The sequence below is a fragment of the Neophocaena asiaeorientalis genome, unplaced genomic scaffold, assembly GCF_003031525.2.
Source record: "Neophocaena asiaeorientalis asiaeorientalis breed wild unplaced genomic scaffold, Neophocaena_asiaeorientalis_V1.1 scaffold114, whole genome shotgun sequence".
NCBI classification, from domain to species: domain Eukaryota; kingdom Metazoa; phylum Chordata; class Mammalia; order Artiodactyla; family Phocoenidae; genus Neophocaena; species Neophocaena asiaeorientalis.
In genome coordinates, this window is record NW_020173116.1 from 11,874,512 (window position 1) to 11,897,275 (window position 22,764).

General features: G+C 39.0%; 1 protein-coding gene across 3 annotated transcripts in view; it reads left to right on the forward strand.

Moving 5' to 3' along the window:
* IL1R1 (interleukin 1 receptor type 1) overlaps positions 1 to 22,187 on the forward strand; it is a 158,023-nt gene extending 135,836 nt beyond the window's left edge. For 2 of the 3 annotated variants that reach the window (XM_024744041.1, XM_024744042.1), the window contains 9 exons: positions 1,035 to 1,269; positions 1,369 to 1,558; positions 2,321 to 2,489; positions 4,362 to 4,427; positions 8,735 to 8,852; positions 9,810 to 9,961; positions 18,472 to 18,615; positions 19,348 to 19,515; positions 20,023 to 22,187. In XM_024744041.1, the coding sequence (XP_024599809.1) occupies positions 1,035 to 1,269; positions 1,369 to 1,558; positions 2,321 to 2,489; positions 4,362 to 4,427; positions 8,735 to 8,852; positions 9,810 to 9,961; positions 18,472 to 18,615; positions 19,348 to 19,515; positions 20,023 to 20,441 (1,661 nt within the window). In that variant the 3' untranslated portion in view covers positions 20,442 to 22,187. The remainder of the gene's footprint in view (positions 1 to 1,034; positions 1,270 to 1,368; positions 1,559 to 2,320; positions 2,490 to 4,361; positions 4,428 to 8,734; positions 8,853 to 9,809; positions 9,962 to 18,471; positions 18,616 to 19,347; positions 19,516 to 20,022) is intronic. The other variant, XM_024744040.1, reaches the window with a different exon arrangement.
* The last annotated feature ends 577 nt before the right edge of the window (positions 22,188 to 22,764 follow it).

A 22,764-nucleotide genomic window follows, 5' to 3' on the forward strand; every position in this document is an offset into this window, starting at 1 on the left:
ATGCCTAGTAATCTTTGATTGGATGCTAGATATTGTAGATTTTACCATGTTGGGCATTGGATATTTTTTTATTACTAAAAACGTTCTTGAGCTTTGTTCTTTCACAGGGTTGTTACTTGGAAATAGTTGATCCTTTTAGGTCTTGCTTTGAAGCTTTGTAAGTCAGGAGCGGAACAAGGTTTATTCTAGGCCTAACTTGCTCCATCTACCGAGACAAAACCCTTCTGGGTTCTCTACCTGGTGCCCCATGACTGATAAGATTGTCCATTCTGGCTGTTGAGAACAGCCACCATTCCCGGCATGTGTGCGCTCCGGGTATTATCCACTCTAATTCTTGTGGCAATTTTCACTCTGGCCTTGGGGAGCTTTCTTTCATGCTTCTGTTAATTGATACTCAGCTGAAAACTTGAGGGAGATCCTGTAGACCTCCAAAGCTTGCTTACTCTCTGTGTACAGCTGGAATCTCGCTGGTACTCTGCCCTCCACTCTCTTGGTTGACCTGGATTCCCTGCTCCATCTCCTCAACTCAAGAGAGAACACTGGCTTTTGCCTGCATTTCCTCCCAGCAATGTCGTGGCCTAGAATTGCTCTCTACGCAGTAGTTTGGGAAAACCCTAGGGCTCGCCTCCTTTGTGTCCTTCATTCCCTGACGTTCGATGTCTTGAACATTGTTATTTCATCTACTTTGTGCATTTTTTAGTTGTTCGGGGGGAGGGTAAATAACGGTTATTCCATCTTTTTACTGAAGCAGCCATCTTTTCCTGCTACCTTATCCTCAAGTTTTAGCTGAGTAAAGAGGGGAGGAGAGAGGTTAAATAACTTGCTCAAGGACACAAGTAGTAAGTGACATCCTGGATTTGACTAGAAATCTTTTAGACTTCCAAGATGACTCTCTTAATCATAAGGCTACTGACACTCTCACGTGTAACACAAATCAATGTATTTAATAGTTGGTGTGTTTATATTTAGATATTACATTAAGAAACATTGACTAATTTCTTATAGAAATGACTTTCCCTTTCTCCCTTTTAAAGATAAATGTGTGGCACGTGAAGAGGAAGTTATTTTAGTTTCGTCTGCACATGAAATTGATGCTCGTTCATGTCCTCTTATCCTAAGTGAACACAAAGGCCCTATAATTTGGTATAAAAATGACAGCAAGACACCTGTATCTACCGAGAGAGACTCCAGGATTCATCAGCACAAAGATAAACTTTGGTTTGTTCCTGCTGAAGTAGAGGATTCAGGATATTACCACTGTGCAGTGAGGTAAGAAAGGAATTAATACGTTACAAACGTGCGTTGTACGTACCTGCAATAGTTAAGGATGGAAAAATCTGCTAATAAACCTGTTTTGATTTATTTTAGCAATTCAACTTACTGCCTCAAAACTAAAATAGCTGCAGAGTTTGTACAGCATGAGCCTAACTTGTGTTACAATTCACAAGCCGTATTTACACAGAGACTACTGATTCCAGGAGATGGACAACTTGTATGTCCTTATTTGGATTTTTTCAGAGATGAAAACAATGAGTTACCCCAAATACAGTGGTATAAGGTAATTTTATCTTACATATGGCATTCTACTCATCTAGCAGATAAAACAGTTTTCTATCACAGACAATAGGATGACTCTGCAAAGCACTTTTTCCTTTGGCATATTATTATTATTTTGCCTTTGAGTGGTGAAATTTAATAGGATGTTTTTAAAAGGTTTTAAGACTGTACACATTTAATTTGCAGCTTAACTAAAAATACGTCATTTTTGTTTAATAAGGTAGAGCTGAGAAAAGTATAGTAGGCATAAAAGATGTTTAAAGGTAAGGATGATTATAGATTTAGAGTTTTTAAGAAATAACTATTCGTTACGAAGTATACTATTTTGTGTTTTATTACAAACATTAAGTGGTCCTTGGATAACCTAGTGGTTTCTCTAACTGTCTGAAAGGCGATTGGCCAGCACTCCCCGGAATACATCATATTCTGGTATCTTTGATCTACCTGGCTTGTTGGAGCTTACACGGAGAGTCATCTTGTAGAGGTTAAAAAATACAAAATAATATCAGTGAAGAATGGAAGTATAGCATTACTACGCAGCTATGGTGTTAGCATTCTTTCCTCAAATGTGTTTCTCTTGCAGAGTAAGTTTGTCTTCGCTTGTCTTCAAAGTTCAAGCCTCATAGCCATAAAAATGTAATTATGACTTTGCAAAAAAATGCAATATTAAAACTTGTATGCAAGGAACCTTTCTATTCATATACGTATGAATATAAATACGAATAACTGGTTTTCAATACTTCCTTCCTTTCCCTCTGTTTAGGACTGCAAACCTCTACTTCTTGACAATATAAACTTTGTTGGAATAACAAATAAGCTCATCATCACGAATGTGACTACGGCGCATAATGGGCACTATACGTGTCACGCATCCTACACACACTTGGGAAAGCAGTATCATGTCACCCGGGCGATAAAACTCATTACTCTAGGTGAGTCAGAGCTCCAATCCTAGGATTTTCAATCCAGGAAGGCCCAGAGACCATCACTCTAATATCACCTTCACTGTCTGTGGAGGGACTAAATCCAAGAGAAGCTTGATGACTTGCCAGAGGTCACCTGGCTTTAGTTTAGTTTTTGTTGTGACATGCTCTGTATGTGTTTCTCATTCCTACTTCGGAGGCAGTGCCGATCCAACAGACAAGGGTGAGCTATGTGTTCCAGCTGAACTCGGAGGCACGTTCTTTGGCCTGGCTAGAGCTGCTTCTCCAGAGGGTTCTCTGGAGAGGCACTGGAGGAACGACAGTTCTGAGATCCCTCGCTTGGGCAGTCTGAGTGTCTAGCCATCACTGGTGTGATGGATGGATGCTAATGAACTTTGGCACAAGATCTCTGTTAGTCCAGTCACTTAACTTCTCTAAGACTGTTTCCTCCTCTGTAAGAAAATTCAAGCTTCCAAGCTTGTTGCAAAAGCGAGAGGTCAAGTGTGCTCTCAGCTTGCGGTCCTGTGCCTGGGGCCAAACATGAGAAACGAGTAGGTGCGTGGTGATGATTCTTGTTAGTTTTCTTGAGGCTTCTATTAACCATATTTCGTATTAAAAACTACAACAAAATAAAACCAAGGCCCTCCTACGAGTTACCCCGGGGATGGGCAGAATGCTCAACCTTTCTGTAAATACCAGGGTTTTCTAAGCTTTCAGTAAGAAAAGAATAGAGTTAGTTGAACCAGGACTTTGAAAGTCAGAGCAGTCTCTATCAGTAATTACTCTGGGGCAACAGGGATAAACAGGGCCTATCCCAGGTAAACCCAGATTATGACCACTTTTCAGAGAGCTATGTTTTCTCAATTCTACAATAATTCATTTTTTCTTCAAAGGTTAATTTTATTGTCTCAGAATCAATTCCTTCCCTACATCCTACAAGCATCAATGACTCGTAAATTTCAGGAGTCCTTGAATCACAACCGTCCAGCCCCTCTCTGGTCACTGTGTAGCTCTGATTTGTTTTCCTTGGGGTACTGCAACCAGACCAGCAGACCAAATTTTAGGGAAAACAGGGCACTACAGAGTTTTAAAAATAGGTCAAATGGGTTTAAAATACTTCCTGCCATCCTTTCTGATCCCTTACGTAGAAATAATATACTTAATCAGATGTGAGGTTGTATTTTGTTTTCTTCTAAAGGTGGATTTATACATATTTATTGGGCATCTACTATGTTTCAGGCACTGTTCTAGGTATACATTAGGGAACAAAGCAGACAGTATCCTGCCCTGATGGAGCTAACATTTTTTTTTTTTTTTGACTGTGGCGGAATAAATACTGGGCATTCAAATTCATAGTTTCTCAGGCTTGGCCCCAGATAGGTCAGATTAATTTCTGGAGCTCCTTAGTATTTTTATGCTTATTTTAATAAATTATGCCAAAATGGTTGGTATTCTTCAGTAATTGTGGCTTTCACTCTTGGGTCATTGTGAAAATTACTAAGTACAAGCACGTCTACCACTAGATGGCCTTCTGGTTAATAACGCTCCATCCAGGGAAGTCCCTTTCCACAACGACTCGTTTCTCCTGATTTGCATGAAGAGGGGCACTTGTCTGGAGCCCCAGGGCCTGGTGATGTGTGGGTTTTTTTTTGCAGCACCAAACTCTGGGTTCAGAAGGGCCAACTCTGTGGGTTTTGCTGTGGTCTCTGTGTCAGCCTCCTACCTTCACCTCTGGCCTTCTGTTTCCTGCTATATATGCTTTGGCCAGTAGAGGGAGTATCGGCCAGATGCCTTGTAGTATATTTTTGGTATATTTTGCCAAGTGTGGTCATCACTTGAGATTCTGGTCTATGAGAGACCTTATGGATGTTTTTCTTTCAGTGAAATCCAGGAACAAGAGACCTGAGATTGTGAGTCCAGCTAATGAGACGATAGAAGTGGTCTTGGGTAAGTGGGCTACAATCAGGATATGCTGAAATCAGTATTTGTTGCACTCGAGATTAAGGTAAACTGTACCTTTACTGCACACAACCTAAGCTGTTTAGTGGGTATATATCTAGAGTTAGAGGAGAAGTGGCACAGATTATGTCTTAAATGTTTCTTTGGATTTCTTGCCTCTTATGGCAAACATCTAGCCATGTCTGATTGGCCCACCCTTAGTTTCCTATGGACACTTATTACTTGTGAAGCCATCAGCCAAAGAGCAAGTTCAGGGACTTCCCTGGCCGTCCAGTGGTTAAGACTTCGCCTTCTAACGTAGGGGGTGCGGGTTCGATCCCGGGTTGGGGAACTAAGATCCTACATGCCTCGCGGCCAGAAGACCAAAACATAAAACAGAAGCAACTTCAATAGAGACTTTAAAAGCGGTCCACATCAAAAAAAATCTTAAATCTTAAGAAAAACAAAGACCAAGTTCAGTAGGCCTAGGAATAAGAAATGTATCTTACTTGGTGCAGGATGGATTTCTTATGATCAGAGTTAAGCTTTTAGGTAGAAGAATAGGACTACAGGCCAAAAAGAGTTATTCTAGAGAATTATTTTTCCAAGTTAGTGATAACGTTCATTTTAATAATAAAGATGTAACATGATGAGCATTCAGACCTAAGCTATGCAATATGATAGGCATGTGTGGCTACATACGTGTAAATTTAAATTAAGTAAATTTATTGAGTTTAATTAAAAATTAGTCCCTCAGTCAAGGGCTGAAGAGTGACATGTGATTAGTGGCTACATATGAGACAGCACAACAACTATAGAACATTTTTGCCAATGCTGAAAGTTCTGTTGGAGACCACTGGTCCAAACATAAAAACAGATTTTTGTATCAGAGGATCAAAAATCAGGCTGGCATATAGAATTCTGTAATAGTAACTGCATGAAGACAAAGAGCAAATGTACAGAGGTTAGAAGGTAAAATTTGTGACTTCTGAATTCTGTACTTGGCCAAGTTGTTCTTCGTGGTGGAAAGTAACATCAAGACCTTCATAGATGTAAACAAAGATGTGAAAATTTTAAATATTGTCCCGTAGAATCCAGAGCAGCGTTTCAACCCTTTTTTCCCCATTATTGCTCCCCTGTAGCGCCTAACAAGCCATTTTTTTCCCTAATACTCTTCAGTTTCTCAGATATTTAATACCCAGATATGCACTATGGCACTTTGAAAGGCCACAAACCATTGCAATGGCTAAGCTTCTCTTGCTCTCCTCGCCAAGAAACACATTTTGCCCTGTTGAGAAAGCATGCTCGAGGAATGTATACTTAGAGCTCTAAAGCCTAGATTTGATCTACAAATCTAAAAGTAAGTTTATATTAGGAAATAATAATTTTAATATATCACTTTAATATATCAGAGGCCTTTAATATATCAGAGGCCTGATCACCGGGGCATATGAGTATCCTGTAATCAGACATTTATTTGATAAGATTTCATATTAATTACCACTAAAATGACTTAGAAAAATAGGAACTGAGGGATACTTTCTGCACTCAATAACATCAGTTCAAACCAATCGTCACCAACATTTTTAACGGTGAAACACTACATAGTGTTAAACCTTCTACAGGTCTAGGCCTTAACATGTTCCAGAAGTGCCCACTAATGCAAAGATAAAAGAACCAAGGCATGCTGACTGTAGGGGAGAAAAGAACTGCATTATTTTCAGATCATATAATGATGTACCTACAAATATGATTGTATTGACCAGATATAAAATTAATATTCTAAAATATTAGACTTACTTAGCAAAAACCAAGAAAACAATGGGAAAAGAGATCCTATTTGCAACAGTAAATGCCATAGAGATGTCTATAAGATAGCTTAGCAGAACCTGTAAGAATTATATTGGATTTATAAGGAAGAAAAAGCCAACCAGACAAAACCCCCCCAAACTCTGACCTATAAATCTCAAAAAACTGGGAGATTTAAAGCATACATTCTTAAAGGGATGGGGAGATGTTGTCGGCAATGGGGAGAAAATTGGTTCTCAGGAGGTGGAAAAATCTAAATCAATAGATATAGTGTATAGCTGTGGTATTAAAAATTCATGGAGAGTTAGGCAACTGGCATAAAAAAAATCCAAAAAAGCTCCAAAGGGAGCAATAATAAAAACAATCTCTCAAGAAACACAAATTTAAGAAAAACTGTAATAAGGATGTGTGTTTTTCCTGTATGAAAAACTGGAAATTGTAAAGATATGGACTCTCAACAGTAAGTTACAGATTTAATGGAATTCCAATAAAAATATGAATGGGCTTCAAAATTGTCAAGTGATACTGAAATTCACCTGGGAGAATAAAATGCTGAGATTACTAAGATAATACTGGGAAGAAAAGCTAAATGATATGAATATTTACCCTAAAACTGCAATAATTAAGAGTGTGGTACCCCTGGCGCCAGTATACACATTCAGATCAACCTAGAAAGTCCCAAATAATTATTTTATAATTCTTACATAACTGAGGAAGCGATTTATTATTCAGTAAGAGATTCTGGAATTATCAGCCAACTATTTGGATAAAAACATTGAGTTAAAGCTTTCTCTCATACCATACCCAAGTTATATTCTAGACAGATTAAAGAACTGAAACAATCAAAATACAACAATGCAAACATCATATATACCTGAAAGAAAACAGTACATGGAATATTTTCCTGATTTGATGGGAGAGAGAGCTTTTCAACAACAACAAAAAAATAGTGAAGACGTAGTATAAAACAATTGTAAATTTGGCCAAATAATAAAAATATATACACTAAAGAATTTCCATAAACAATAACAAAATGAAAACAAGCTCTGAAAGATATTTGCGGTAGTTTTCATGTATGATAAAGAGTTACTATCCTTGATAATGAGAGAGCTTCCATCCATCATAAGGTTAATAATATGAGAATGCAGCTTAGTAATGGCCATTAGGAATAACAAGCAATTCTTAAAAATTTATTTGTTCTATTTATTTATTTTTGGCTGCATTGGGTCTTCGTTGCTTTGCGTGGGCTTTTCTCTAGTTGCAGAGAGCAGGGGCTACTCTTCCTTGCGGTGCACAGGCTTCTCACTGCGGTGGCTTCTCTGGTTGTGCAGCACCGGCTCTAGGCACACGGGCTTCAATAGTTGTGGCGCACAGGCTTAGTTGCTCCGCGGCATGTGGGATCTTCCCGGATCCTGCATTGGCAGGTGGATTCTTAACTACTGCGCCACCAGGGAAGCCCATAACAAGCAATTCTTCAAAGAAAGGCAAATGAATACTAAGCTTATGAAAAACATGCAGATGAAAATCTAAATGGAATTTTTTTTCTTCTCTCAATTGGCAATGACTAACCAAAAACACGTGGTATCTGGGGCTTTCGGGGATAAATGACTCTTGCATACTGCTGGACAGAGCGCAGACTGGTGTAGTCTCCCTTGGGACAGGGCGTTTGGCTTTTAAAGATATGTCTCTCTTTTAACTCAATTCTTCCAGATTTTTATTCAGAGTAAATACTTCAGGATATGTACAATGTTGACGTACAGGAACATTCATTGGAATGTTAATCATGATAATGGAAAATCAGAAACAAATTATGTTTAGCAATAGGAAAGGAATTCATCATAGTATGTCTGTGTGATGGAACAGTAAACTGTCATGAAATAGCCTATTTTGGAAGGCTAATCACGTGAGCCGAAATTCTCAATGTACGATAATTACAAATAGTAGACGACGACACCCCATTTTAAAAACTGCGTACGTACACAGAAAAACAAATTATGTTTAGCAATAGGAAAGGAATTCATCATAGTATGTCTGTGTGATGGAACAGTAAACTGTCATGAAATAGCCTATTTTGGAAGGCTAATCACGTGAGCCGAAATTCTCAATGTACGATAATTACAAATAGTAGACGACGACACCCCATTTTAAAAACTGCGTACGTACCTTCAGAAACAAATTATGTTTAGCAATAGGAAAGGAATTCATCATAGTATGTCTGTGTGATGGAACAGTAAACTGTCATGAAATAGCCTATTTTGGAAGGCTAATCACGTGAGCCGAAATTCTCAATGTACGATAATTACAAATAGTAGACAACGACACCCCATTTTTAAAACTGCGTACGTACACAGAAAGGTAAGGAATGAGATACGTAAAGTTACTAATAGTGCTTATCTCTTGGTGGTGGATATAAGGGCCATGTCTTCCTTTTGCTTTCCTATAATTTAAAATTTTTGTTCAGGTAAAAGTCCATGAATGTTATGATTCAAAAATCCCTTCCTTTGCAGGATCCTGGCTCCAGCTGATCTGCAATGTTACTGGCCAGTTAAGTAACTTTGTCTACTGGAGGTGGAATGGGTCAGGAATTAAGGAATATGAGCCTCTGATGATGGAAGAGTTTACATAGTGAGTATGCCGAGAGCCAGACATGCCACAGAGACACTTTGGTAAACAGTCATTTATTAATCTAGGCAGATCAGGTAAAAGTCCATGAATGTTATGATTCAAAATCCCTTCCTTTGCAGGATCCTGGCTCCAGCTGATCTGCAATGTTACTGGCCAGTTAAGTAACTTTGTCTACTGGAGGTGGAATGGGTCAGGAATTAAGGAATATGAGCCTCTGATGATGGAAGAGTTTACATAGTGAGTATGCCGAGAGCCAGACATGCCACAGAGACACTTTGGTATTGAATTCCATGTCATACGTTATATAACCATTATGATCGAATCTAGTGGCAGTGATCGAGTTGGTCATTGATTGATTGGTCCTTAACCCTTTGCTGCCCATACTGAGTTTTGCAGGATTCATAAGATCTTGTCCAATGAAGGTGACAATACATGTCATTATGGTACAAATTCCAGACCACTTGGAAGGCTTTCTCTTAAATTCAGTTAAAAATGTTGCAGCATTCCCATGAAGCAACTGTCCTGAATTATCCTTCATGTCATTCCATTTTTAAAGTAGTTTAGAAAAGACTCATTCATTGTGGCCAAGAATCAGGCACTCCCCTGCTCAGGTCTCTGATGGCGCCCTATTACTTATTAGCATCACCTGCAAACCCTTTCCCATCTGTCCCAATCTACTCGTTTCATATATTCTTTGTGCCCCGTGGAGACCAGAATGCCTAGGTCCCCATTTTCCTTCTTGGAAGCTGGTAATTTTAATTTTATTTCTCTGTGCTACTGAGTCTTTTACTAACAGTGGTCTTAGGGCTATGAAACATCAGATCAGTCTTGAGGAAAGCCTGATTCTTATACCTGTGCTCAGGGCTGGTGATTATTTCTGCTGTAACGATAAACCAGGGATGCTTACCGTATCTATAATTGATGCCATTTATACAATTTTATTACTCTTTTGAACAGCGTGCCGAATCCTTTAAACAAAAGAAAGAGTGCGGTCATCGCACGGCTTAATATTACAGCAGTGGAAAGTAAATTTTTTCTACATCCATTTATCTGTTTAGCCAAGAATACAGAAGGAAGGAGTACAGCATATATCCAATTAATACATCCAGGTAAACAACACAGCTGTTTATGTGAAATGCAATTTTGTTTTCCTGTAGTAAGATTTCATGACCTTGAGGTTTACAATGCTATTTCCTCTGCCCAGAATGCTCTTAGATTCCTCTTAACCTGGGGACTGCCATTCTTTTTCACTTCCCAGCTGAACTATATCTTCTTCTAGGAGGTTTTGCTGTCCTGCTGCCTACTCTTAACCCATCTCTCTGCCCAATAGCGCCTCTGCTATGCATGTCCATGTCTATCTTAGTTTTCTTTACTTGAATATAAATTCTGTGATGTTGCAGATAATTACTAATCATTCTATTTCCAGAGCTAATAGCAACTTGCTAATAGCAACTTAAGTCTGGTCATCCTCGGTACCTAATGAATAGTTTTAGGTAAAGCACTACATGATGAATGCACAGGGGAAGCCTAAATATCCACTTTGCAGACAGGATGTCAGAAGTTACTGGTTTTCGTGAATTCTGTAATCAGACACAATATTGGCAGTATTTGTGTTTCTGCTCACTGATTCATTTTTCTGCCTCATTTATTCTGCCATTGATCCCTTCTACTGTATTTTTCATTTAAAGTTATGGTATTCAACTCTGGTTGCCTCTATATTTTCTAACTCTGTGTTAAAAACCTCTTATAGCTTTTTGCTCCGTGCATCCATTCTTTCCCCAAGTTCTTGGATCATCTTTACGATCGTTATATTGAACTCTTTCTTGGGTAGATTGCCTGTCTCCACTTCATTTAGTTGTTTTGCTGGGGTTTTATCTTGTTCCTTCGTCTGGAATGTATTCCTTTGCTGTCTCATTTTGTTAACTTTCTATTTTTATGTATATGGAAGATTAGTTATGTTTCTTGGTCTTGGAGAAGTGGCCCTCCGTAGGGGATGTCCTGTGTGTCAGTACACTCCCCTCTTGCTACCCAATGGCCTGGGACCAGCTGGTCCCAGGGTAGCTTCTGACCTGTTTGTGTACTCAGTTTTCTTGCTTCTGGTGGGTGAGGCTGGTTTAGGGGCTCATGCAGGCTTCCTGGTAGGAGGGGCCAGTGCCTGACCACTGGTGGGCTTGGCCCTCTGGGGTCAGGGCCGTGTCAAGGGGAACGTCTAGAGCTGGCTGTGGGCTCAGGAGGTCTTTAGGCAGCCTGTCTGCTGATGGGTGGGGCTGTGTTCCTGCCCTGGGTGGTCGTTTGGCCTGATGCAGCCCAGCACTGGAGCCTAGAGGCTGTTGCAGGAGGCCAGGTCTTGGTGCCAAAGACCCAAGCGAGATATCTGCCTCTATCAAGAGTTCACACAGATGAACACTCCCAGATATGTCTGCCACCAGCTTTTATGATCCCAGAGAGAGCCACAGCTGCCGCCTGCCCAGCAGACCCTCCAAACCAGCAGGTAATGACTCCTATAGAGTCACTGCTTTTGCCCTGGGTTTTGGTGTGCCCTCCAGGAGTGGAATCTCTTTCCCCCAGTCCTGTGGAGCTCCTGCAGTAAAGCCCCATGGGCCTTCAAAGCCAAGTGCTCTGGGGGCTCTTCCTCCTGATGCCAGACTCCTAGGTCAGGGAGCCTGGTGTGGGGCTCAGAGTTCTCATGCCTGTGGGAGAACTTCTGCAATATAATTATTCTCCAGTTTGTGGGCTGCCCACCCAGGTGGTATGGGATTTGATTATATTGCGAGTGTGCCCCTCATACCATCTCATCATGATTTCTTCTTTAATTCCTTGGATGTAGAGTGTCATTTTTGGTAGGTTCCACTCTTTTATCGATGGTGGTTCAGCAGTTAGTTGTGATTTTGGTATGCTCGTGAGAGGAGGTGAACTCAAGGTCCTTCTACTCTGCCATCCAAGGCTTCAGTGATTCCTCATGGCCTACTGGATATTTCGAGCCTCTTACAGACTCCTTCAAGTGTTATTCAGCTTTCTCCCCCTCCTCATTTCACTGATACTCTGCAGCATTTGCCAACTCTCCTTAAAATTCTACTCTTTGCTTCTTGTACTTTCTCTTACTTCATTGTACCCTTATTTCCTTTGCTGTCTCCTTTTCTTTTTCATTGCACTAAAATTATTTTCCTCACAATTTCACCATTAGAGTTCCTTATTTGCTCCATTAATAGTTTGTAAAATTGGTCTTGAGACCACTTATTTTCAGAATCATATAGGTTGCTTTTAAAAGTTCAGACTCCTCAACCTACCTGGGGCTGCAAAATTAGATGAGGAAGACCCAGTGGTGGAAGCCACTGCTAAAGAACAGAAAAAAGAATGAGAAGTATGAGGACAGTTTACAATACAAGACCTTGGGGACAATGTCAAATGCACCAATATTTGAATTATAGGGGTCCCAGAGGGAGAAGAGAGAGAGAAAGGACCTGAGAAAATAATAATTGAAGAGATAATAGCTGAAATTTTCCCTAACATGGGAAAGGAAACAGTCACCCAATTCCAGGAAGCACAGAGAGTCCCATACAGGATTAAAACCAAGGAGGAACATGCTGAGACACACAGTAATCAAACTGACAAAAATTAATGATAAAAATATTAAAAGCAACAAGGGAAAAGCAGAAAATAACATACAAGGGAAACTACATAAGCTTATCAGTTGGTTTTTCAGCAGAAACTCTGTAGGCCAGAAGGGAGCGGCACTGTATTTTTACAATGACATAATGGAAAAACCTACCACCAAGAATAATCTACACAGCAAGTTTATTCTTCAGATTTGAGGGAGAAATCAAAAGCTTTACAGATAAGTAAAAGCTAAAAGAATTCAGTACCACCAAGCCAGCTTTACAAAACATGGTAAAGGAACTTCTATAAGCAGAAAAGGAAAGGCCACAACTAGAAACAAGAAAATTATGTAACAGGAAAGCTTACCAGTAAAGGAAAACATACAGTAAAGGCAGGAAATCATAGACACACAAAGATATGAAAACCAGTAATCATGAGGAGAGTACAAATGCAGGATATTTCAAATGCATTTGAAATTAAGAGATCAGCAACTTAATACAAACGTATATATATAGCCTGCTATACCAAGACCTCATGTTAACCACAAACCAAAAATCTACAATAGATATACACATAAAAAAGGAAACTAACAAACACTAGAGGTAGTCATCAGATCACAAGAGAAGAGAACAAAAGAGGAAAAGAAAAAAAAAAAGTCCTACCAAAACAAATCCAGAACAATTAACAAAATGGCAATAAGAACATACAGACTGGCTGAATGGATACAAAAACAAGACCCATATATACATATATCATCTACCAGAGACCCACTTCAGATCTAGAGATATATACAGACAAACTGAGGGGACGGAAAAAGATATACCATGCAAATGGAAATCAAAAGAAAGCTGGTATAGCAATTCTCATATCAGACAAAATAGACTTTAAAATAAAGACTGTTACAAGAGACAAAGAAGGACACCCCATAATGATCACATAATGATCGAGGGATCAATCCAAGAAGAAGATTTAACAATTGTAAATATATATGCACCTAGCATAGAAGGAGCACCTCGATGTATAAGGAGAATGTTATCCGATATAAAAGGAGAAATTGACAGTAAGGCAATAATAGTGGGGGACTTTAACACCCTATTTACATCAAGGGACAGATCATCCAGACTGAGCATCAATCAGGAAACTCAGGCCTTACATGGCACAGTAGACCAGATGGACTTAATTATAAGAGCATTCCATCTGAAAGCAGGGAATACACATTCTTTTCAAGTGCACATGGAACATTCTCCAGGATAGATCACATGTTGGGCCACAAAGCAAGCCTTGGTAAATTTAAGAAAATGGAAATCATATCAAGCGTCATTTCCAACCACAACACTGAGATTAGAAATCAACTACAAGAAAAAAACTGCAAAAAACACAACCATGTGGAGGCTATATAATATGCTACTAAAGAACCAACGGATCACCTGAAGAAATCAAAGAGGAAATAAGAAAAAAAAACCCCTAGAGACAAATGAAAAAAACATGTCCACCCAAAACCTCTGGGATGCAGCAAAGGCAGTTCTTAAGAGGGGAGTTTATAGTGATACAATCTTAGGAAACAAGACGAATCTCAAATAACCTAATCTAATACCTAAAGTAACTAGAGGAAGAAGAACAAACAAAACCCAAAGTTAGTAGAAGGAAAGAAATCATAAAGATCAGAACAGAAATAAAGAAAATTGATAAATCTTTAGCCAGACTCATCAAGAAAAAAGGGAGATGGCCCAAAGTAATAAAATTAGAAACAAAAAAGAAGTTACCACTGACACTGCAGAAATACAGTGTCATAAGAGGATCATAAGAGACGACTACAACTAGCTCTATGCCAATAAAATGGACAACCTAAAAGAAATGGACAAATTCCTAGAAAGGTACAGTCTCCCAAGACTGAAGCAGGATGAAATAGATAATATGAACAGACCAATTACAAGTACTGAAATTGAATCTGTGATTTTAAAACTCCCAACCAACAAAAGTTCAGGACCAGATGGCTTCACGGGTGAATTCTACCAAATATTTAGAGAAGAGTTAATGCCTATCCTTCTGAAACTATTCCAGAGAATTTCAGAGGAAGGAACACTTCCAAACGCATTCTATGAGGCCCCCATCACCCTGATACCAAAACCAGACAAAGATGCCACAAAAAAAGAAAATTACAGGCCAATATCAGTGACGAATATAAATGCAAACATCCTCAAAAAATACTAGCAAACCAAATCCAACAATACATTAAAAGGATCATACACCATGATCAAATGGGATTTATCCCAGGGATGCAAGGGTTTTTCAGTATCCACAAATCAATCAGTGTGATACACCACATTAACAAATTGAAGAATAAAAACCATATGATCATCTCAATAGATGCAGAAGAAGCTTTTGACAAAATTCAACACCCATTTATGATAAAAACTCTCCAGAAAGTGGGCATAGAGGGAACATAATAAAAGTCATATATGACAAACCCACAGCTAACATTATAATCAACACTGAAAAGCTGAAAGCATTTCCTCTAAGATTTCCTCAGGAACAGTACAAGGATGCCCACTCTTGCCACTTTTATTCAACTTAATTTTAGGATTCCTAGCCAGAGCAATCAGAGAAGAAAAAGAAATAAAAGGAAACCAAATTGGAAAAGAGGTAAAACTGTCACTGTTTGCAGATGACATGATACTCTACATAGAAAATGCTAAAGATGCTACCAGAAAACTACTAGAGCTCATCAGTGAATTTGGTAAAGTTGCAGGATAGAAAATTAATACACACATTTTTCACAGCACTAGAACATCTAACAATAGATCAGAAACAGAAATTAAGGAAACAATGCCATTTATCATCACATCAAAAAGAATAAAACACCTAGGAATAAACGTACCTAAGGAGGCAAAAGACCTGTACCCCGAAAACTATCAGACACTGATGAAAGAATTTGAAAATGACACAAACAGATGGAAAGATATACCATGTTCTTAGGTTGGAAGAATCAATATTTTCAAACTGATTGTACTACTCCAGGTAATCTACAGATTCAATGAAATCCCTATCAAACTACCAATGGCATTTTTCACAGCACTAGAACAAAAAATTTTTAAATCTCTATGGAAACAGAAAAGACCCTGAATAGCCAGAGCAATCTTAAGAAAAACAGCTGGAGGAATCAGGCTCTCTGGCTTCAGACTATACTGAAAAGCTACAGTCATCAAAACAGTATGGTACTGGCACAAAAACAGAAATATAGATCAATGGAACAGGATAGAAAGCCCAGAAATAAACCCACACACCTGTGGTCAATTAAACAAAGGAAGCAATAATATACAGTGGAGAAAAGACAATCTCGTCAATAAGTGGTGCTGGGAAAACTGGACAGCTACATGTAAAAGAATGAAATTAGAACATTCTTTAACACCCTATACAAAAATAAACTCAAAATGGCTTAACAACCTAAATGTAAGGCCAGATACTATAAAACTCCTAGAGGAAAATATAGGCAGAACTTCTTTGACATAAATCACAGCAATATTTTTCCCGATCCATCTTCTAGATGCCAATAAAAGCAAAACCAAATGGGACCTAAGTAAACTTCAAAAGCTTTTGCACAGCAAATGAAACCATAAACAAAGTGAGAAGAAGACCTATAGAACTGGAGAAATTATTTGCAAATGATGCATCCGACAAGGGATTAATCTCCAAAACACACAAATAGTCATACAACTCAATAATAACAAAAAAAAACCCAATCAAAAAATGTGCAGAAGACCTAAATAGACATTTTTCCAAAGAAGACATACAGATTGCCAACAGGCACATGAAAAAATGCTCAACATCACTAATTATTAGAGAAATCAAAACTACAATGAGGTGTCACCTCATTCTTGTCAAAATGGCCATCATCAAAACATCTACAAATAATAAATTCTGGAGAGGGAATGGAGAAAAGGGAACCCTCATATGCTGTTGGTAAGAATGAAAATTGGTACAGCCACTATAGAGAACAGTATGGTGGTTCCTTAGAAACCTAAAAATAGAGTTACCATATGATCCTGCAATCCCACTTCTGGGCATATATCCAGAGAAAACTATAATTCAAAAAGATACACGCACCCCAATGTTCCTAACAGCACTATTTAACAATGGAAGCAACCTAAATGTCTATCAACAGATGAATGGATAAAGAAGATGTGGTGTATATTTGCGATAAAATGTTACTCTGCCATAAATAGAATAATTCCATTTGTATCGACATGGATAGACCTAGAGATTATCACACTAAGTAGACCAAACAGAGAAAGACAAATATATGTTATCGCTTATATGTGGAATCTAAAAAAAAAAAAGATACAAATGAACTTGTTTACAAAACAGAAATAGACACACAGACATAGCAAACAAACTTATGGTTCCCAAAGTGGAAGGGGAGGGGGGGGATAAATTAGGAGTTTGGGATTAACATACACATACTAATATATATAAAATAGATAACCAACAAGAACATACTGTATAGCACAGGGAACTATACCCAATATTCTGTAATAACCTATAAGGGGAAAAAATCTGAAAAAGAATATATATATATATATACACACAATATATATACATATCTAACTGAATTATATATTTTATTTGTATATATAACTGAATCACTTTGCTGTACACCTGAAACTAACATGATATTATAAGTCAGCTATACTCCAATAAAAAAATCTTAAAGTGTTTGTGAAATATTTTAAGATAATTTGTAGTTGAATTAAAATACGGTATTTATGAATGTGTACATGGAAGAAAATCTAAAAGAACCTATGGACAAACTATTAGAATTAATAGCTAAATGAGTTTAGCACGATCACTAGTGTATATGTTTATATATAGTATTTCTATGTATTTCTGCAAATACCAACAACAAACAGAAATTAAGTTTAAAAAATAACATTTACAGTAGCATCAAAAACTATCAAATATTCAGTATGTAGGAATAAATCCAGCGACAGCTGTTCAAAATCTGTGATACAAACTAAAAATACATTATTGAGATAAAGTAAAGACCTAATAGATGGAGGGAGATACAATATCCATGGATTGAAAGACTGAAATACTCAGTATTATAAATATGTTAGTTCCCTTCAAATTAATCTACAGATTCAAAACAATTCCAATCAAAATCTCAGCAATATTTGTACAGGTGTGGGTGTGCATTTGTGTGGGCATGTTGTTGTGGGCACGTTTATCCTAAAGGTCATATTGGAAATGTAAAGGGCCAAGACTAGTCAAGGTGGTCTTGAATAAAAACAACAAATCGCAAAGACTTACACTTCAGATATCATGATCTTGTACAAAGCTACAGTAATTAAGACTGTAAATGTGAACTATCAATTGGGCCAATCGGATATTGATCTATCTTGAGTCCCACTTCATAGCCAGTTCAACTGCAGATGGATCAATGACTGAAATTGGAAAAGCAAAATAACAGAGCTTTCTGGATGCCTCCTTGGCCCTTGACATTTAGAAGGCTCTTTCTCTCTCTCCTCTCCCTTACCTCTCCACATGAACTCCTCTGCAGTCATCAGATGAATAACTAGCATGTGAAGCTGGGAGGATGTGGAAGTGTGAAACACTGTCTGGCATCCCTCAACCCTTTTCTCCTTTCCTCCTCTCTTCAGCTTGCTCCACCTGACTCTCCTACTTTTGTAGAACTTTTGTAGGTTCTTGAGTGACTCTGACTTTACTCATAGTCCTATGGAATGCTCTATCCTATGGTCTTTGGTATTTTTTCGATGTTATTACATACGACTTACGTGAAAATTTAATACAATGCACCTTAGTTTTATACAGTATCCGTTCTCAATGCCTTTGTACATTAGTATTCATGAATAAAAAATGATAATGAATGGGTTAATACTGTCTGGGATTTGGGATTACAGGCCAATCCCAAAAATGGTTTCTCTGGGATGATAATGTTTAACTTGCTATGCTCAATTTTTAAATTCTTCAGGTTCTAATATTTTTCCCCTCTTTTCTGCTGTAGTCCCTGACTTCCAGACGCCCACAATTGGTATATTTGTCATGCTGGCATTGGTAATTACATGCTCTGTTTTCATCTATAAAGTCTTCAAGGTTGACATTGTGCTTTGGTACAGAGATTCTTTCTATGATTTTCTCCCCAAAAAAGGTACAATTTTGTATTCTATGCAGTATTTTCTTGTTGGGATAGTTAAGAGATGTAAAAGCTAACTAAGAGGGGTTTTATTTACATTTTAAAATGAAATGTGGCATATACAAAATAACATAATTATACATAATTATAGTTTCTTAACCAAGTAGACTGAATAGTATTATTTTCTAAGTTACTGCTCTGGTGTTCATAATGGTGGGATAAACAGGCATTTAGAGCATCTGCTTATAAATCCAGTTATTCAGAAGCTGTGGTTGAGGACTTGCTCTGTGCTGGGTAGAACACAGATCACCCCATGATTTGCCGTCAAATGGAAGAAATGATGTAATTTTCATGCATCAGGGAGGCACTCTCTCTCTTGTTTAAACCTCACAAAAAAGTAATACTACATTAATATATAAAAGGAAGAATGGATAGAATTCAGGGCTTAGACATTTGGGGAAGATGAGAACAGTGAGATAAGGGTAGTTCCATACGGAGGGGTAAAGAATGTTTGCATATGAGGGGACCATCGAATAATATAAGAAGAACTTTGTAGTAAAACAGAATAAATGTAAACTTGTAAGAAGATGAACACTTTAAAAAGGCATTATACTTTTGGTGTTGTTGCTTCATACCATTGCATACAAAATTAATAATTCAGTATGAAATGCAGGTTTGCGATACTGACTTTACCAAATCTCATTTTTTTTTTCTTTTGGTTCTAAATATATTGCATTTTCTCTTTAGCTTCAGATGGAAAGACGTATGATGCATACATACTATGTCCAAAGAACCCTGGGGAAGGGTCCACCTCTAACTCAGATATTTTTGTGTTTAAAGTCTTACCTGAGGTCTTGGAAAAACAGTGTGGATATAAGCTCTTCATCAGTGGCCGAGATGACTATGTTGGGGAAAGTATGTATGCAATGGAAAAAGTAATACTCTTGTAAAACTAATTTAATTACTAAACTTGGGTTCCCTCTTTCTGGAAGACTGTGACAATTTTAAGAGCCTCTTAAGTGGTGCATGATGACGATTTTCATATTAAATGCAAAGTGTTTACTTTTCTCATATTCTTTTGGGGCAACAATTAACTAAGTTTTATTTCATTTTGGAAAACTTAACTAGTTAGATCCAGTAGTTACTTTACAGCTGATGGTAAAATAGGAGTGATATGGATCCAATGGTTTAACAAGAAAGTTTATAAATTTCTACTTAAAGTACTCTGAGCCCTGCTCACCTTTTGTGGGTCAGTTTTGATCTAGTCTATAAAATGAGAAACTCCTTCAATCTTAGGTAAGGCAAGAAAAAAAGAGCATTAGGAGACATAGGCCGTGGGGTGGGAAGAACCTTGAGGGGTTTTGGTTCTGGAGGGAATGATTGTAAGTTGAAAGTTTACTTGCTGTGCTTCGTGTTTTTCAGGCATTGTTGAGGTTACTAATGAAACCATAAAGAAAAGCAGAAGACTGATTATCATTTTGACCCGAGAAATATCAGGATTCTGCTGGCTGGGGAATTCATCTGAAGAGCAGATAGCCATGTACAACGCTCTCATTCAGGAAGGAATTAAAGTTGTCCTGCTGGAGCTAGAGAAAATCCCAGACTATGAGAAAATGCCAGAATCCATTAAATTCATTAAGCAGAAACAGGGGGCCATACGCTGGTCGGGGGACATTAGAGAAGGGTCGCAGACTACGAACTCGAGGTTCTGGAAGAAGGTCAGGTACCACATGCCAGTCCAGCGGCAGCCGCCTTCAGCCAAGCACAAGCTGCTGTCCCCAGCCACTCAGCTGGACTTGAAGGAGGAACGGCCACGGGAGGTCCACGTGCCCCTTGGGTAGCAGAGAAGCTTGGTCAAGAGTTCCTTGGTGATTCCTGTCTTCAGGCCTTGCAGGCGGGGCTGGGCCTCACTGACTTGTACAGTCATACCACACACCTGTGTAGTCCCTTATCCCTGAGGTCACCTAGAATTGGATTGTTAAGGGAGCAGTATGTGATGACAGTTGCCCTGTGGCCAGGGCAACTCAGAGCAGAGGGCTTGGGAAGTCCTTTAACAAGGCAGCAGAGGCCCTGTCTGAATGTTTGAACTGCTGAGAAAAGGCACTGAGGCGGCAAACAAGAGGAATGAACGTGCAGGAAATCCCTTCTATAGACAGCTTTAGGAAGTCACCCACAGTCTGAGGGCAGGGCTGTGGCCCAGTCTGGGGACAGCAGGGTCACTGGTCCTCGAGCGGTTCTCTTGGACATTGCTGCAGGCACAGTGAGACCCGTACTTCCCAGGGAAACTAGACGCATTCTTGGAGAACTTTCCATTTGCCTTGCATTTCCCATACCCCTTGACGGCTGGCAGTCACTTTCCAAAGATGGAATTTTACTTCACAGACCTTTAAAACTGTCATTTCAATGAACAAAGGAATTCTCCAGTATTAGAAGGGTTTGCAATAACCTTAGCTTTCTGCAGGAGAGAGAGACTTTCAAGAGCAAGAGTTGCAAAGAATTGATCCACCTCTTAATACCTTCCCCCTGGAATGACCATTCGGTTCCACCTTATTCTTCTGCATTTTACTTGACTCGTACCTTCTTTGGAAGGACAACTTCCAAGTCACCTCCTCCTCATACTCTGTCATACACACACGGCCCCAGATGAACCATCTTTCCCACAATGCTGCTGTGATCTCATCCTGTCCTTACTAGAATACTTCCACCGGCTCCTCCTGGTTCAGGAGCTAAAGCCCATGTTCTCCCACTTAGCATCTCACCACCCCAACACAGCTGGACCCCTCTTGGTCCTGCTCTGCGAATCCCAAGTTGTGCACCTTCATACCTGCCCCCAGTGCCCCTCCATCTCTGCCTCTCCTTCCTGTCTCCTCACATTTTCTCCAGCTGACCAGAATTTTACTGAAACTCAAAATTTACTCCAAATCACTTCCTCCAAGAGATTTCCCCAAGAAACTGCCCTAAGGCACTTGCTCTCTTTTTCTCTTGTACTTATTGTTGGCTGTCACTTTATGGGAAGTTTGTTCTGTCTCCAGCTAAGGAGCCCTGCTCTCTGCAGGAGAGGTGTGGGTGTGTCTCTTTGTCAGAGGTGCCTTCAGAGGTAATTTGCACATATAACAGATTTGTGTAGTGCTTTATTGTTTAAAAATGTCTGCAGATTATCTTATTTAATTTTTGAAAATCTCTTTTAAGGTTTCCTCTAACCTCTTTCCTTTCAGGCCTTCCCCATTAATTAGATTTTACTGCACTATCTGATGGTAAATTTTTCGTTTGTTCTGGTCAGCCTGTTTAAGTTTGCAAATGCAATGAAGTGTTTCATTTCCAGTTGTTAAAACTGGCTTAGAATTTTTATTTTCCCCCTTCTGCCTCTATTTTATTTGCAATGAAAGAAAGGGTATTGAGCCATTTTTTCAATGATATTTTTTGTAAATTATATTTGTACTGGTTAGTGATGAAGGGTTTTTTTTAAAACTTGTTTGTATAATTCTGTAGCAGATACCAAATATTTTTATATAGTAAGATGCCAGATTCATGTACAGCACATATCATTGATCAATGGACTGTACTTATTTTCCAATAAAATTGTCAAAACCTGGTATTGACTGTTCTCCTTCAAATCTGTTTCTTTGCCAGCCCTCTCCTGAGTTTACCTGCACACTCCCAGGTCCCATAGAGAGTGAGGACACTCTGCCTGGGGAGGTCAGAGACCGTTAGCTAACCAATGAGGGCTGATTCCCCTTTGTAGCCTCAGCTGTACTCCATCTGTTTGCTTGCTCCTAAAATGGACTAAAATGTGAGTCTTCTTATTAACCCTTTACCAGTCCAAAAACTGATAAGGGCAACCATTGTATAGACTTTTACATTTTCACCAGAAGGCCAAGACCCAGCTCTGCCCACCAGTGGACAGAGACTGGCCCCTCCCACCCAGAAGCATGAACAAGCCTCTAGAGGAGCCTCACCCACGGGGGGGGCAGACACCAGATGCAAGAAAACTACAGTCCTGCAGCCTGTGGATATGAGTCCCCAAGCACAGGTCAGAACCTACCCTGGGACCAGCTGATCCCTGGCCCTTGGGTGAAGAAAGGGAGATAGGACATTCCCTACAGAGGTCCACTTCTCCAAGTTTGAGAAACATAACTAACCTTCCACATACATAAAAATGCAAAC